This window comes from Lacerta agilis, chromosome 17 (genome assembly GCF_009819535.1).
Source record: "Lacerta agilis isolate rLacAgi1 chromosome 17, rLacAgi1.pri, whole genome shotgun sequence".
Classification (NCBI taxonomy): domain Eukaryota; kingdom Metazoa; phylum Chordata; class Lepidosauria; order Squamata; family Lacertidae; genus Lacerta; species Lacerta agilis.
In genome coordinates this window covers 29,718,855-29,731,749 of record NC_046328.1, presented here as the reverse complement: position 1 = coordinate 29,731,749, position 12,895 = coordinate 29,718,855, and the positions used below count along the sequence as shown (strand labels likewise).

The following is a 12,895-nucleotide window of genomic DNA, read 5'->3' as shown; positions in this document are numbered from 1 at the left end:
GCACTCACCCCTGCCACCCACTCCTCCATCCTTCTAACAGTGGAGGCAGAATGTATCCATCTATTTTCACATCTATGATGAATCTAAAGGTAAAGGGACCCCTGACCATTAGGTCCAGTCGTGCCCGACTCTGGGGTTCCGGCGCTCATCGCGTGTTACTGGCCGAGGGAGCCGGCGTACAGCTTCTGGGTCATGTGGCCACCATGACTAACCCGCTTCTGGCGAAACCAGAGCAGCGCACGGAAACGCTGTTTACCTTCCCACCAGAGCGGTACCTATTTATCTACTTGCACTTTGATGTGCTTTCGAACTGCTAGGTTGGCAGGAACTGGGAACGAACAATGGGAGCTCACCCCGTCGCGGGGATTCGAACCGCCGACCTTCTGATCAGCAAGCCCTAGGCTCTGTGGTTTAACCCACACCTGATTTCAGAGGCTCTGCTTGTCTGCCCACCAGCAGGTGAAATAAGGCTGGTAACTACAAGGGGGAGACCCCCTTCAACAGTGGTCCCATACCTGCTCTCTAGGAGTTTTTGCCACCTTCTTTTTAAAAACCGTTTTGTTTTACCCGGTGTTTGAACACTGTTAATTTTTGGCATTTCCCTTCTTCCAACATTTGTTGCTAGCTATCTACATTAGCGCTTTTGAATGGTTTAAAGTAGAAAAGCAGGATATAAATATGCCTAATATATATAAAAATGTTGTATATAATTATAAATATGATATATTCTAAATTTTTAAAATGCAATTCATCTATACAGTCGTACCTTGGATCCCGAATGCCCCAGAATTTGGATGTTTTGGCTCCTGAACGCCACAAACTCAGAAGTGATTGTTTGCTAACGTTCTTTTGGAACCTGAATGTCCGACGTGGCTTCCACGGCATCTGATTGGCTGCAGGAGCTTCAGAAGCCGGGATTTGGTTTTCAAATGTTTTGGAAGTTGAACGGACTTTGGTCGGCCCTTATGCATGTTCACTTCATCAAATCTGGCCCTCTTTGAAAAAAAGTTTGGACACCCCTGCTAAAGAAAAATCCATATACACACTGCCTTGAGGAACATATCCGGGAGAACAAAAGGCTAAGGAGTAAACCCTAATCCAGAGTGGAGTCCTTAAAGTAGTTGGGTGGTGTCTTGTATGCCTCCTTCCGGCAACTCCTGCAGCCAAGCTGGTGTCATATGTATTGCTCTGCTTTTCTTTGGATCACATCAATGAGGCTGAGAGAAGGATCTTGTCTTCCAGATAGCTCAGGACCTCCATACACCCTGCCTAGCCTTGCGCCCCAGAGAGGTCACTTCAAACACAGCAAAAACAATATAGGAGGCAACAGTTATGAGTTACCGGTCTCTGCAGCCATAGCAGGTGCTGCGATTCGCAAGTGGTTTGGCATCACCTCCAGAGGCGCACTCCATTGTCAGACAGACGAATGCCGACAATATTGTACACAGTACTTTTCTTTACTGCCGTTTGGGATGGTTCACAATGGACCATTACAACTATAAGCATCCATTTGAAAAACAAAAAACAAAAAGGGGGAAAGACAATAAATGGTTTTTAATTTTTTTGCTGCAAAGCACCTGAAATATGTAAAGCACTTTACTCATACTAATTAATAATAAATATAATAATATAAAATATACTCTTGTTATAATTATGATTATTGTGAAAATAATAAAAGTTTGTTTTTTATTTAGTATTTGTGAGCAATGAGTAATTATGTAACCTGCATATATTAGAAAAATATATGCAAAACAGTATTTGCATAAGCAGCGACACACGGTCCCCTTCCATCGCCTCGGAACTCCCTAGTAACTATGGAAACCGAAGCTCTCCCTCCTCCGGTTCAGTTCTAGGACGATCCCACCAATCGGCGATAAGGGCCAAGGGTGGGGTGACCACTCAGGCTCGAGAAAAAGCGGCGGCGCCTCGCCTACTCCAATTACCGGGCCGAAAGCGGACCGCGGTCGTCGCGGCTGACGGAGCTGGGCTGAGCCAATCGGAAGAAAGAGCAGGCGGAGAGAAGCCCGCCCTTGCCTTCCCCCTCAGCTCCCTTCGGCGCAACGCACTCAAAGACAGTTGGCCGAGAACGGCGACGGGCGAGGAGGAGCCCCAATGAGCGCTGCTGGGGAGGCGGGCGGAGCGGGAGCCACTCAGGAGGCGAGGAGGCAAGAGAGTGACGAGAGGGGCCGCCGCGCAGAGCCCCGCCTCCCTATCGAGCGCACCCAATCAGGCAGAAGGGGGCGGGTCCCTCGAGGCCTCCGCTTTGTGGTGGGTAAGTGGGGGAAAGAAGGCGCTCTTCCACCACCCAACGCACCCCCTGTTGGGGGGGAGGAAGAAGGGCGCTTTCCCTTATAGATATATGTCTGTAGTGCATTGTGGGGGGGAGGAAGCACGTTATCTTCCCCTGAGGGTGGGACCTGTGGAGGGGGGGCAACTTGGGGAGGGGGTCACGCAGTGGGGGAGGGGCAAATTGAGGAGTATTTGTGTTGTTCCCCTGCTTTTATTATGGGGGGGCGGTCACAGAGGCCAAGGCGGGGCAGAAGGAAATAAAGGGGGGTATTCATTATAGGGGGGTCCCCATCATATTTGCAGGCTTCACTGGGGAGGCCGGGGGTGTGTGTGGAAATGCTGAGGTCAGTTGAGGGGGAGCCACAAATGACCCTCCCACCTTCGACCTGATGGGAAAGGAGGTTATTATATAATTATTGGGGGGTTGGGATCAAATAATGGGGAGAAGTTCCAAGAGTTGGGATACAGGGTAAGGAGGGTGCAGAAGTGGGGAACAGAGACTTTGCTCTCCGTTATGGACAGTGTGTGCTGCCATCATAGGAGTACATCAGTGGGCACACAGTTGACCTAGGGAATTTGTGGCCCTTTCAACTTCCATCAGCCCCCAAGTCAGCGTGGTCGGGGGTGCTGGGAGTTGTAGTTCAGTGACATTTGGAGGGCCGCACCTCTGGTTTAGGGAATTGGAAGGTGAACTGGAAGAGAGTGCAAACTGAGGTATTTGATGGTGGGGTTGTAGGTTCAGAATGGGGGAAATTGGGAAATTCTGGATTGGCATTAGTAATCTGGGCAGGGAGCTGGTTGGCAGCCGGTGAAATATTTGCAAACAGTGGAGCACAGTAACGGGGGCGGGGGCCCCCCCTGTAGAATAGGAGTTGCTGTGGGGGTTGTAGGAGACCTTAAGTCAACATGCTGTTGCTTTGCAACTTCCAGATGGCAAAGGCTGGACGCTTGGGAGATGGTGGAGTTTCAGGCGGCAGAGTTGGCAGTGCCCTCTCAGTATACATCTGGCAGTTCCCATGTTTAGTCTGCAGCCTCTCCAGTTTAGAAGGCTGTTAGGTAGAATGGCTAAGAAAAACATCCACCTGAGACCTTGAGGAGTCTTTCCAGGCAAATCAGGCAATGCAGAGCTAGATTGAGATCAGTGTTCCAGCCAGCATAAGGCAGCTTTTAATGTTCACTCTTCATTACTATTTACTCAGATTAATATCCTGCATTGCCTAGGGCACATATCACTAATATTTTTAAGCATTCTGAGAGCAGGCAGAAACATTCTAAAATTACAGTCAGCAACTGATTTCAAGGTTGATCTTATGGTCAGTGCTTAAATGCCATATTCCTCTTGAAAGTCAATAATGAAGGAGGCAGACACCCCTCTTTGTAGAATCTGAGATAGTTGATCTTGGGTTAGGTGCCCTTTTGGGTGCTTTGCTCCCAAGTCATTTAGGTCTAGTACTTACCCCTTGAGTGTATTTCTAGCCAAATGTTTTCTGCATAAATAAAGGGGGAAGGGGTCAACCTCCTAAAAGCCATTTCTTACAAGTTACCAAGTTTCTCTCTCTCTCCCTCTCTCATTCCACATTCCCCCCCCCCCGCTCTGCTGTCTCAAGGAGTCTGGACTATGCTGTTGGTCAGCCCCTCATCGTGAAAGAGCTGTCCCAGCATGGAGTTCCCCAACCACAGCAAGAACTTGCTGCAGAGCCTCTGGGAGCAGCAACACGAGGGCTTTCTTTGCGACTGCACGGTCCTCGTGGGCAGCACACAGTTCCTGGCCCACCGGGCAGTGCTGGCCTCCTGCAGTGCCTTTTTCCACATGTTCTATAAGGAGCGGCTGGACAAGAGAGACTTGGTCTCCATTAACAATGAGATTGTCACGGCGCCCGCCTTTGGGCTGCTGCTGGAATTCATGTACAAAGGCAGCCTCTCCTTCAACGACATGCCGGTGGAAGACATCCTGGCAGCCGCAAGCTACTTGCACATGAACGACATCGTCAAGGTGTGCAAGAAGAAGCTGCAGGCCCGCGCCTTGGCAGAAGCCGACAGCACCAAGAAGGAGGAGGATCCCCTGGGCAGCTCAGAGCTTCTGCCCAGCACCTCCAAGTGCCAACTTCAAACGTCTGGAGCCCAGCCGCTGCCACCCCCTCAGCCAAGCGAAGCAGGGAAGAGCAAGAAACAAGAGTGGAAAGGTGGAGAGAAAATGGTTTCCGAGGAGCCATTGGCCTCCACTTTGGACATGGCGGACACCACGCAGCCAGGGATGGAAGCTCCTCCTCCTCCTCCTGTGAGGCCTCTTCCACCCCCCGTCATTGACATCTCCCTCTCCAGCCCTAGCAGCTCCACCGAAACCATTTCACACAGCTGCTCGCCACCGAGGAACGTAGCTGAGGGTCATGCCGGCCCTCCAGAGAGGTATGTGGAACAGCAGACAGGTGGTCTTGGTGTGTTTTGCCAGAAGGAACCAAGCAGGTCCTCCGTTAAGGTCAAGGTGGAAGCCATCGTGATCTCAGACGAGGAGCCAGACATGATGGATCAACTGGAGGGGCAGAGTGCGGATTTGAGGCTGGAGACGATATTCCAGAGGTCTGCTGTAGAGTCAGGGCCTGCTGGAGGCTGCGGGCGCCACGCCGACAGCTTTGAAGAGCCAGGTGGGATGGAAGAGGTCTCTTCCGAGAGTGGCTTCCTGCCTCAAGAGCATGTCCCCTACCACATGATCCCTGTGCCTGCCGGACAAAGCTTCTCCAACATGGTGACTCCGCCCTTGCACGAACAGATGTACTTGCAGGACTACGAGTCCCACTCCAACTTTGGCATCTTCACGGAGGACGTCCCCACCTGCAAGACGTGCGGGAAGACCTTTTCGTGTTCCTACACCCTGCGGCGCCACGCCACTGTCCACACGCGGGAACGCCCCTACGAGTGCCGCTACTGCATGCGGAGTTACACGCAGTCCGGAGACCTTTATCGGCACATCCGCAAGGCCCACAACGAGGACCTGGCAGCCAAGCGTTGTAAACAGGATGTTGAGAACCCTTCGTAGGGGGCCTATACCCCCGACCAGTTTGGGCCATAGGGCAGGTGGTTCCCAACTGAGCAGACGGACAGTTCCCAACATGCAAGGACAAGAAAAAGCCCCCTCCCTTTTGTAAAACATTGTGCAGAAGCCAGGAGACAGAGAGCCCTAACTATCCAAGCCAATGATGGGGGCTCATCCTATCAGGTTGAACCTTCCCTTCTGGCTTCCTAAACATTTCCCCATCTTGCCCTTGAGAATTTACTGTTTGTTTTTCCACGAGGTTAATTGTTGGGAAGTGCAGGTTTGCACCCGCGTCAACCCTGTGCATCGTTTGGAAGAAGCCGCACCAAATGTAAAAAGAACTGGGGAAGGGGTTTGTCCCCCCCACTCCAGTATTTATTTATGTATAAACTCGTGGCTGCAGGTTTAATATGAAGTTGGAGCAGTATTTAATCTTGAACTGCCCTGGAGATCAGTAATGCTGCCTGGAGGGCATTCTGTTTTGTGGGAGGAAAGGTCTGAAAGCCTTTTGTTCCTGACAGTTGTTGCAAATCAGAATTTCACCTGAGAGGACAGCAGGGGAGATGGGAACAGGGCTCTAGTCCTCCTGGATGCACAGGAAAAGATTGCATAACGCCTGTGAGGAAGACTATGTTGAAAGGCATGGTTCTGACTCTATCCCATCGTGCAGTGCAGGTGGGACTCATTGGCAGAAGTAGGCAGAGTATTCTGTTTCAAAACAGCCCCCCTGCACCACCCTTTGTGACATGTTGGACGTCATTATAGTCTAAAAACAGTGGAGGCTGATGCAAGGGAAAGTGGGGCACTGCCCCACCAACCTCATGCCTGACTTTAGCCCACCTCCATGGCTGTGCCTTCTGCTTACCATCAGACCAGGGGGTGGATCTGCCTGCCATTGGCTCTGGCGCCACCTACTGTTAGTCTCCCTGCCTTCTATCATACTAGTCAGCCTACAAGGCAGCCAGCCCTGTGTCAGGAAGTTTTCAATGTTTGACGTTTTGCTGTGCGTTTATTATACTGGAAGCTGCGCAGAGTGGCTGGGGCAACCCCGTCAGGTGGGTGGAGTGTAAGTAATAAATTATTATAGTCCCAATAGGCACTAGCCCAGTCTAAAGCAGGCAATGCACAGACCCCCCACCAGCTGCATCCCTGTTTTGAAATGTTCCCATTTTACAGACAAGGATCAAAGGCCGAGAGATGGGGCTTGCCGGGGTCATGCACAGCATAGGGGAGATTTTAACTTCTCCTACTTCCAAGTGACTTCCGACCCCCTTTCCCGTTTTCAAGCCCGCTCACTTCAGAGCAGCCACTGCCAGCCTCAGCCTTCCTCCCAGGACTTGCCAACCCTCCCACTGTGAAATGTGTTTCTCCAACCTGTTTGTTCTTATAAGCAGCTACAAAGCAGCCTCACTGCCAAGGATAACCATTTAACAGTAAAAAAAAAAACCAAGCATCAAGTGCTCCAGTACTCTCTCTTCTGTGATTAGTGTGTGAGTGTGTGTTTCTCTCCTCTAAGGCTAGGGGTTCCCAAATTGTGGTCCGTGGCATAGCCACATTAAATACTAACATTCATTTTAAATAGCTTTTTTATTACTTCTCAAACTTCTTACATTGCATTTTACTGAAGTGCAGTTTGACGTCTACAGAATGCGAACTGTAATACAATGTAAGAAATAAAAGACGCAGTAACCGTACAGTTAAAAATCACACGGTATCTAGATTGACACATTACCAGTGCTACAGTAGGCAGATAAATCATGCAAGGAGTCCACCAAGACTAACCAGCAATTTCCAGTTGGATGGCAGGGAAGGGGGCCAGGGTCAGGACTCAGCTGGGGTTCTGCAGAGTTGATCTTAAGCAAAGACTCCTTTGCTTTCATCCATCTTCTTGAGATGTCCAAGAGTCTGAATCAGGCTTCAAGCAGAATTCCTTGATGCCAATTATGTCATTTAGGAAACCCGAGGTGCATGGGGAAGAGAAGAGTGCCCATCCCCCACAAAAGCAGATTTTGGCGTGCAAAACATGTTTTTAAACTGTATTTTCTACTCAAGAGTGGTAGATTTAACATGCAAGGTACAAAGTAACTGAAGTGTTGAACAAAGTGACATTTCCCCCCTTGTTACAGTAAACCATAATTTTACATTTTAAAGCCAGCTGTTCCAATGTTCCCTTTTTCAGAAGTCTTAATACTTGCAATTAAATAGGAAAAACCAGATCCCCTTCACCTCTGCACATGAAACCCTGTGGTTGGGCCTTGAAAAAGGAGGTTGCACTGGCCTATCTGCCACAGGAAATCCAAGAGATGATCTCATTCCAGCGGGCAAAACCCTCACCACACAGCCTACCCCTGGAGCCATCGTCCCCGGATGTCAAAAGAAAGAGTATCGGAGGGAATCTCCCTTTATGGACTTGGTAATGGGGAATATTGGGGGGGGGGGAGTGATGACGTAACCAGCCACCACCCCCTAATTGAAGGATAGGGAACCAGTGACCTTCCTGTTGTTGTTGAACTACATCTCCCGCCATACCTGACCTTTGGGCCAGGCTGGTGAGAGTTGGGAGCCCAACATCGGGAAGGTCACTGGTTCATGCCCATCCCTGACCATCAAGGCAGCCTCCTCCTGTATCAACCTGGGAGCAGAAGGGAAGGCCAGGAAGGACCCAGACATAGTGCGTGATTAGGAAGGCTATGCCTTGGTGATACTAAGAAAGGTGCGGTTTGGGCTACCTCTTTCTCAAGGAGGTAGGGGTACCCCCCACCTCCTTGCAGTTGCCCCGGTGAGTTTCACCTCGGTAGATCAAAACCTATGTTCCAAGAAAACCATAATCTGGTGGGGTGGGGGTAGGGGGTGGGGAGAGGTAGTTGGTGTCCAAAATCCAGGTGATCACACATCTCCCAGACAAAATAAACGAGGAACCCGGGACCCATTTGCCATCAGCCGAACATCTCCTGAGAGGCATAGGTCATATAGAGGAAGCCATCTTCATCTTTATACGTCATGTACACTTCAGACATGGTGGAAGACATGCTGACAAGGCTGCGGTTGCCGTCGACCAGGAAGTAGAATGCCTGAGTGGACCCGATGCACATTCGGTTGCTGAGGGAGGAAACGGGCACGAGTCAAAACACGGCTTCCTGGTGGCCTAAACAAAAGCTGCATCCTCACCCATCCCAAAACAGTGGAGTCTGGTCCATTGGGGTGCATGGCGCACTGCCCTGAGTTTGCCCACACCTGCCCGACTTCTGACTTCCAACCAATCAGGAGCTGGCTCCGCTTGAGATTGGCTCCAACCCTGGCTGTCATTGGCTATAGCTTCGCCTACGACTGGCCTCCATGCCTTCCGCCCCACCAGCCCCAAGAAGCACCAGCTACCACTGCCCCTCCAAGCCTGTTTCCGTGTGTGCCAATATAACAATGAGATTTCTCCCCTGCTCACACACACCGAGCCACAGCATTAAAAATCCAATTAACATAGTCACTGCTTAAATCCAGCCCAACATATGGCTGTAGAAGGACGAGCGACCCAGCCAGATGCTTGGTAAGCCTCCCATTTTTACAGGCTGCCAATACTCCTTGGAGTCTCATTCACCGGATGATTGTGATGAACTGGCCCATGGTGAGGTCTTCGGGGACCAGAAACTTGGTCTTGTCCAAGGCTGGCAACATTTTCTCCTTGGGGTAGCGCTCCAGGATTATCTGCAAAAGAAGAAGAGCCACGTCTGAGATTGGTCTTCAATAGCAGATAGCCAGATTCCCCTGGGAAGCTTAAGCAAAATGGTTACAGCGAGGATAGCCGTTTCCAATTTGTCCAAGTACTCAGATAGACTGCCTTTGTACAGGAAGGCTCTACTTGTCGCCATTATGACTAATAGCCACTGGTTTATCAGCCTGCTGCTGCTTTGCCTGACTCATTTGTTCACTGTTGGACTGGATGAGAGCCAACAAACAAACTCAGTCGAGATAAGGCAGAGGCACTGTTAGTGGGTGGTTCCCTAGACCAGATGGGTGGGAGATTGATGGGGTTACACTCCCTCTGAAGGAGCAGGTTTGTAGAAAGGGGGTACTCCTGGATCCTGGCTCAGGTGGCCTCAGTGACCCAGAGTGCCTTCCATCAGCTACACCTCTATCTGGCCCAGCTACACCTCTATCTGGACAGGAATGGCCTAACTACTGCGGTCTATGCTCTGGTAACCTCAAGGTTAGATTACTGCAATGCATTATACGTAGGGCTGCCTCTGGAGACAATTTGGAAACTTCAGCTAGTGCAGAATTCAGCGGCCAGGTTGCTCACCGGAGCAAGACGGTTTGAGCATATAACACCGATCCTGGTCAGACTGCACTGGCTACCAATTAGTTTCCGGGCCCAATTCAAAGTGCTGGTTCTGACCTATAAAGCCTTAAACGGCTCAAGACCGCAGTACTTCAAGGACCGCCTCTTTCTGTATGAACCTACCCAGACCCTGAGATCATCTTCTGAGGCCCTCCTTTGTGTGCTGCCTCCTTGAGAGGTCCAGAGGGTGGCAACACAAGAACGGGGCCTTCTCTGCAGTGGCACCCCGTTTGTGGAATGCTCTCCCCAGGGAAGTTCGCCTGGCACCTTCATTACGCATCTTTAGGCGCCAGGCAAAAATGTTCCTTTTCAACCAGGCCTTTGGTTGATCCAGTTTACATCCTATGCCCTTTTAAAATGTGTGGGTTTTTTGGGGGGGCTATTGGGTGGCTGTTTCTATTTTTATTATGCATTTTGTGGTTTTATTTCTTGATTTTATTCTGTGAACAAAATTCAATAAATAAATTCTAATAATAATAATAATAATAATAATAATAAACTGCAGGGGTGCAACATTTTAGGAGCAAGGATGTGATTTTATTGGTGTGGGTTCTAGGTGGGGGGTTTTGGTTGCAATTTGGGGCTAAATAATTGTTTTAGGATTTCCCGATAACCATCTATTTTTTGGGAAACTGCATCAGCTGGGATTCAGGAATGTATCACTTAAGCTCAGTTACAATCCTAAAAGAAAAATATTTGTTGCACGGACAGGAAGGTTGAGGGAGGGTTATATATGGAGAAAATAAACAAAATGACAACTGAATTTCTCTCAGTCACATTGATATATTACTTGACTTAATTGATTTAGCAAAGGCAAGCAAGCATGCAGGCAGGCAGTTCACCAATTACAGCTGCTTTGCTCCTTTTGCTACTAAGTAAACCATGGTTTGGCTTAGTACTTATGTGTGAACCCAAGGTTCATGGTTTGTCCTCCCCGAACAAAATGGTGAACCAAGAACAACAAATCATGATTACAATTACTGGTTGTTGGGAGCCAAACAAACTACAAGCCTAGGAACACATAAGGAATCTTAATTATTTTGAAATGAACTAAGCATAAATGTAACAACACGATGGGTTGGGTATCAAGCACAGAACCAGGAGCAAAACAGCCCCAGCTTTTACTCTAAACACTCTAAATACAGTGCTTTTTTCCTGGGGGTACGCAGGAGTATGCATTCCTCTAAACATTTTGTTAATCTTTGTACTTTTGTCCATCTACGGTATTTATTTTTCATGATTTGAATTATAAAATGGTGATTTTCTTGAGTCAAAATGAGAGTACCCCTAAACATTTTTTTAATAGAAAAAATGCACTGCCCATAACTGCCTTGCTTAATTTATTTATACCTCACCCATCTGGCTGGGTTTTCCCAGCCACTCTACACAAACGATTATACACAAACACTCGCTGAACCATAGTCCAGCTTACTTTTAACAAACAGTCCAGTACAGCAAAGCAAGCCCAGATAAACATGCCCCCATACCAATTAACCCAGGGGTAGGCAACCTAAGGCCCGTGGGCCAGATGCGGCCCAATCACCTCAATCGGCCTGCGGACAGTCCAGGAATCAGCGTGTTTTTACATGAGTAGAATGTGTCCTTTTATTTAAAATGCATCTCTGGGTTATTTGTGGGGCACAGGAATTCGTTCATCCCCCCCCCCAAATATACAGTCTGGCCCACCACATGGTCTGAGGGATGGTGAAAAAGGTTGCTGACCCCTGCATTAACCCAACAATATAAGGAGAAGCCTACATACCGGCAGTTTGCCAGGAAACTTCATCCGGATTGTGGCCACTTCACTTTTCCTGGAGGCTAGAGTGGAAAATTACAGAACTGGGTCAATTAAGGCAATAGGGGGAAAATAGGAGTTAGCTCCCCCCCAAAGCAGGACAGCCCCCACCCCAGTTTACCGAATTAATCTCAGCCCGTTGGGCCGGCAGGGGGCGCCAGCAGCCAAACAAGAGCAACTCCCTACTAAGTCCGAAACGCGAGAACGAGCGTTTACACGCGAAAGGGGGGAATAAGTAGGGAGGGAGAAAGAAAATAAGTCTTACCGAAGGTTTTTCGGTGCTTGAACGGGGGGAAAGAATCCATCTTGGAAGGAACCACACTTTTTTCTTAAAAAGGGAAGGGGGAAAATAAAGCTGGGGGAAAAGCAATTGAAGAATAATCGTCCCTGGCGGTAGCTCTGACTTGACTCCTTTGGAGCCGCTTAAATAGTGCGAGAGTCACGCCTAAACCTTTTCCCAAATTGCTTCCAGGATCAGGACCTCCAAGGTCCGGGGAAGGACGTGGAGAGGTGGAGGCTGGGGAGAGCCCACCCTGAGACTCGCCCACATTCAGATTCAGGGGCGGATCTCCATAGGAAGCGCATTTGGCCACAAGGGTGGAGTTGACCGGCGGAACGCACCGCCACGGGACGCAGTTATGACTACTGGCGTGGAAGGAAGGAAGAAAGGAGTTGGACAAAGTTTGTAGCGGAGGTGTCCTCTACCAATGTCAGCTGGGACAGGTGAATGCAATTTTCCAACACTGAGGAAGGATTCCTCTGTATAATAGATGGGTAGGTATGGGCAGGGCCAGATTTAGGTTTGATGAGGCCCTAAGCTATTGAAGATAATGGGGCCCTTTATATGTCCAGCTCTCCTTTGTTAACAACAAATTGTGCTGTTTTTTGTGTTGAATATATGCTATAAGGTAATTTATGGACTTAATAGGTATCTAAAGCCATTTGCACATGTTGCCATGCAACCAGTCCATGCAGAATGTAGACACCCTATACTGTATATAGAAATGAGCAAAAATATTTTAGGGAGCAGGCTAGCAGGTGGGGCCCATTACTTACATCACATGAGCCTACACAACACAAAACACTGTTGCTGTATGTAGGGTTTATTTTATTTGTTTTTTATCTTATATTTTGGAAATGTACATCCAGTTTTTTCCCCTTTAATTTTTTGGGGGGGCCCTAAGCTATAGCTTGTTTAGCTTATACGTAAATCCAGCACTGGGTATCGGTTTAGGGTTGAGCTGTGAACTCGGGAAATCTCAATTACTCGATGGCATTAGGTCAAGCTGCTTTCTTAAGCTGCCCCTCCACAAACCATCTGAAATATTTTTCTATTTCTTTTTTGTCTTTGTAACCCACCTTTCCTCTGAGCAGCTCAAGGTGAGGTATATACATGGTTCTTCCATCTTCTTGTTTTATCTTCACAACAAACACATTAGGTAGGTTA

At 48.8% G+C, this 12,895-nt stretch overlaps 2 protein-coding genes across 3 annotated transcripts; one reads left to right on the top strand and one right to left on the bottom strand.

Annotated features, from left to right (window-relative positions):
• The first annotated feature begins 2,075 nt into the window (after window positions 1–2,075).
• On the top strand, window positions 2,076–6,777 carry ZBTB3 (zinc finger and BTB domain containing 3). Of its 2 annotated transcripts, none has more exons than XM_033174722.1 (2): window positions 2,076–2,272; window positions 3,897–6,777. In XM_033174722.1, exon 2 carries the CDS (start codon window positions 3,950–3,952, stop codon window positions 5,321–5,323), a length of 1,374 nt encoding a protein of 457 aa, XP_033030613.1. In that variant the 5' UTR covers window positions 2,076–2,272; window positions 3,897–3,949; the 3' UTR covers window positions 5,324–6,777. The 2 variants fall into 2 exon arrangements, with proteins under 2 accessions (XP_033030613.1, XP_033030614.1); XM_033174723.1 differs by having other exon boundaries at window positions 2,193–2,268.
• Window positions 6,778–8,163: 1,386 nt separating this feature from the next.
• On the bottom strand, window positions 8,164–12,029 carry LOC117061766 (microtubule-associated proteins 1A/1B light chain 3C-like). Its single transcript, XM_033174724.1, has 4 exons — window positions 11,714–12,029; window positions 11,416–11,471; window positions 8,913–9,019; window positions 8,164–8,419 (listed from the first exon to the last, which is right to left on the bottom strand). The coding sequence occupies exons 1-4, from the start codon at window positions 11,751–11,753 to the stop codon at window positions 8,257–8,259; spliced, it is 366 nt and encodes a 121-aa protein (XP_033030615.1). The 5' UTR covers window positions 11,754–12,029; the 3' UTR covers window positions 8,164–8,256.
• Window positions 12,030–12,895: the final 866 nt, after the last annotated feature.

Coding starts and splice junctions, on each gene's coding strand:
- ZBTB3 (XM_033174722.1), top strand. CDS start 3,950: ATGGAGTTCCCCAACCACAGCAAGAACTTGCTGCAGAGCCTCTGGGAG.
- LOC117061766 (XM_033174724.1), bottom strand. CDS start 11,753: ATGGATTCTTTCCCCCCGTTCAAGCACCGAAAAACCTTCG. Junction 11,472..11,713: donor CAAGCACCGAAAAACCTTCG/GTAAGACTTATT, acceptor TTTCCACTCTAG/CCTCCAGGAAAAGTGAAGTG. Junction 8,420..8,912: donor CAGTTCATCACAATCATCCG/GTGAATGAGACT, acceptor TTCCTCCCTCAG/CAACCGAATGTGCATCGGGT.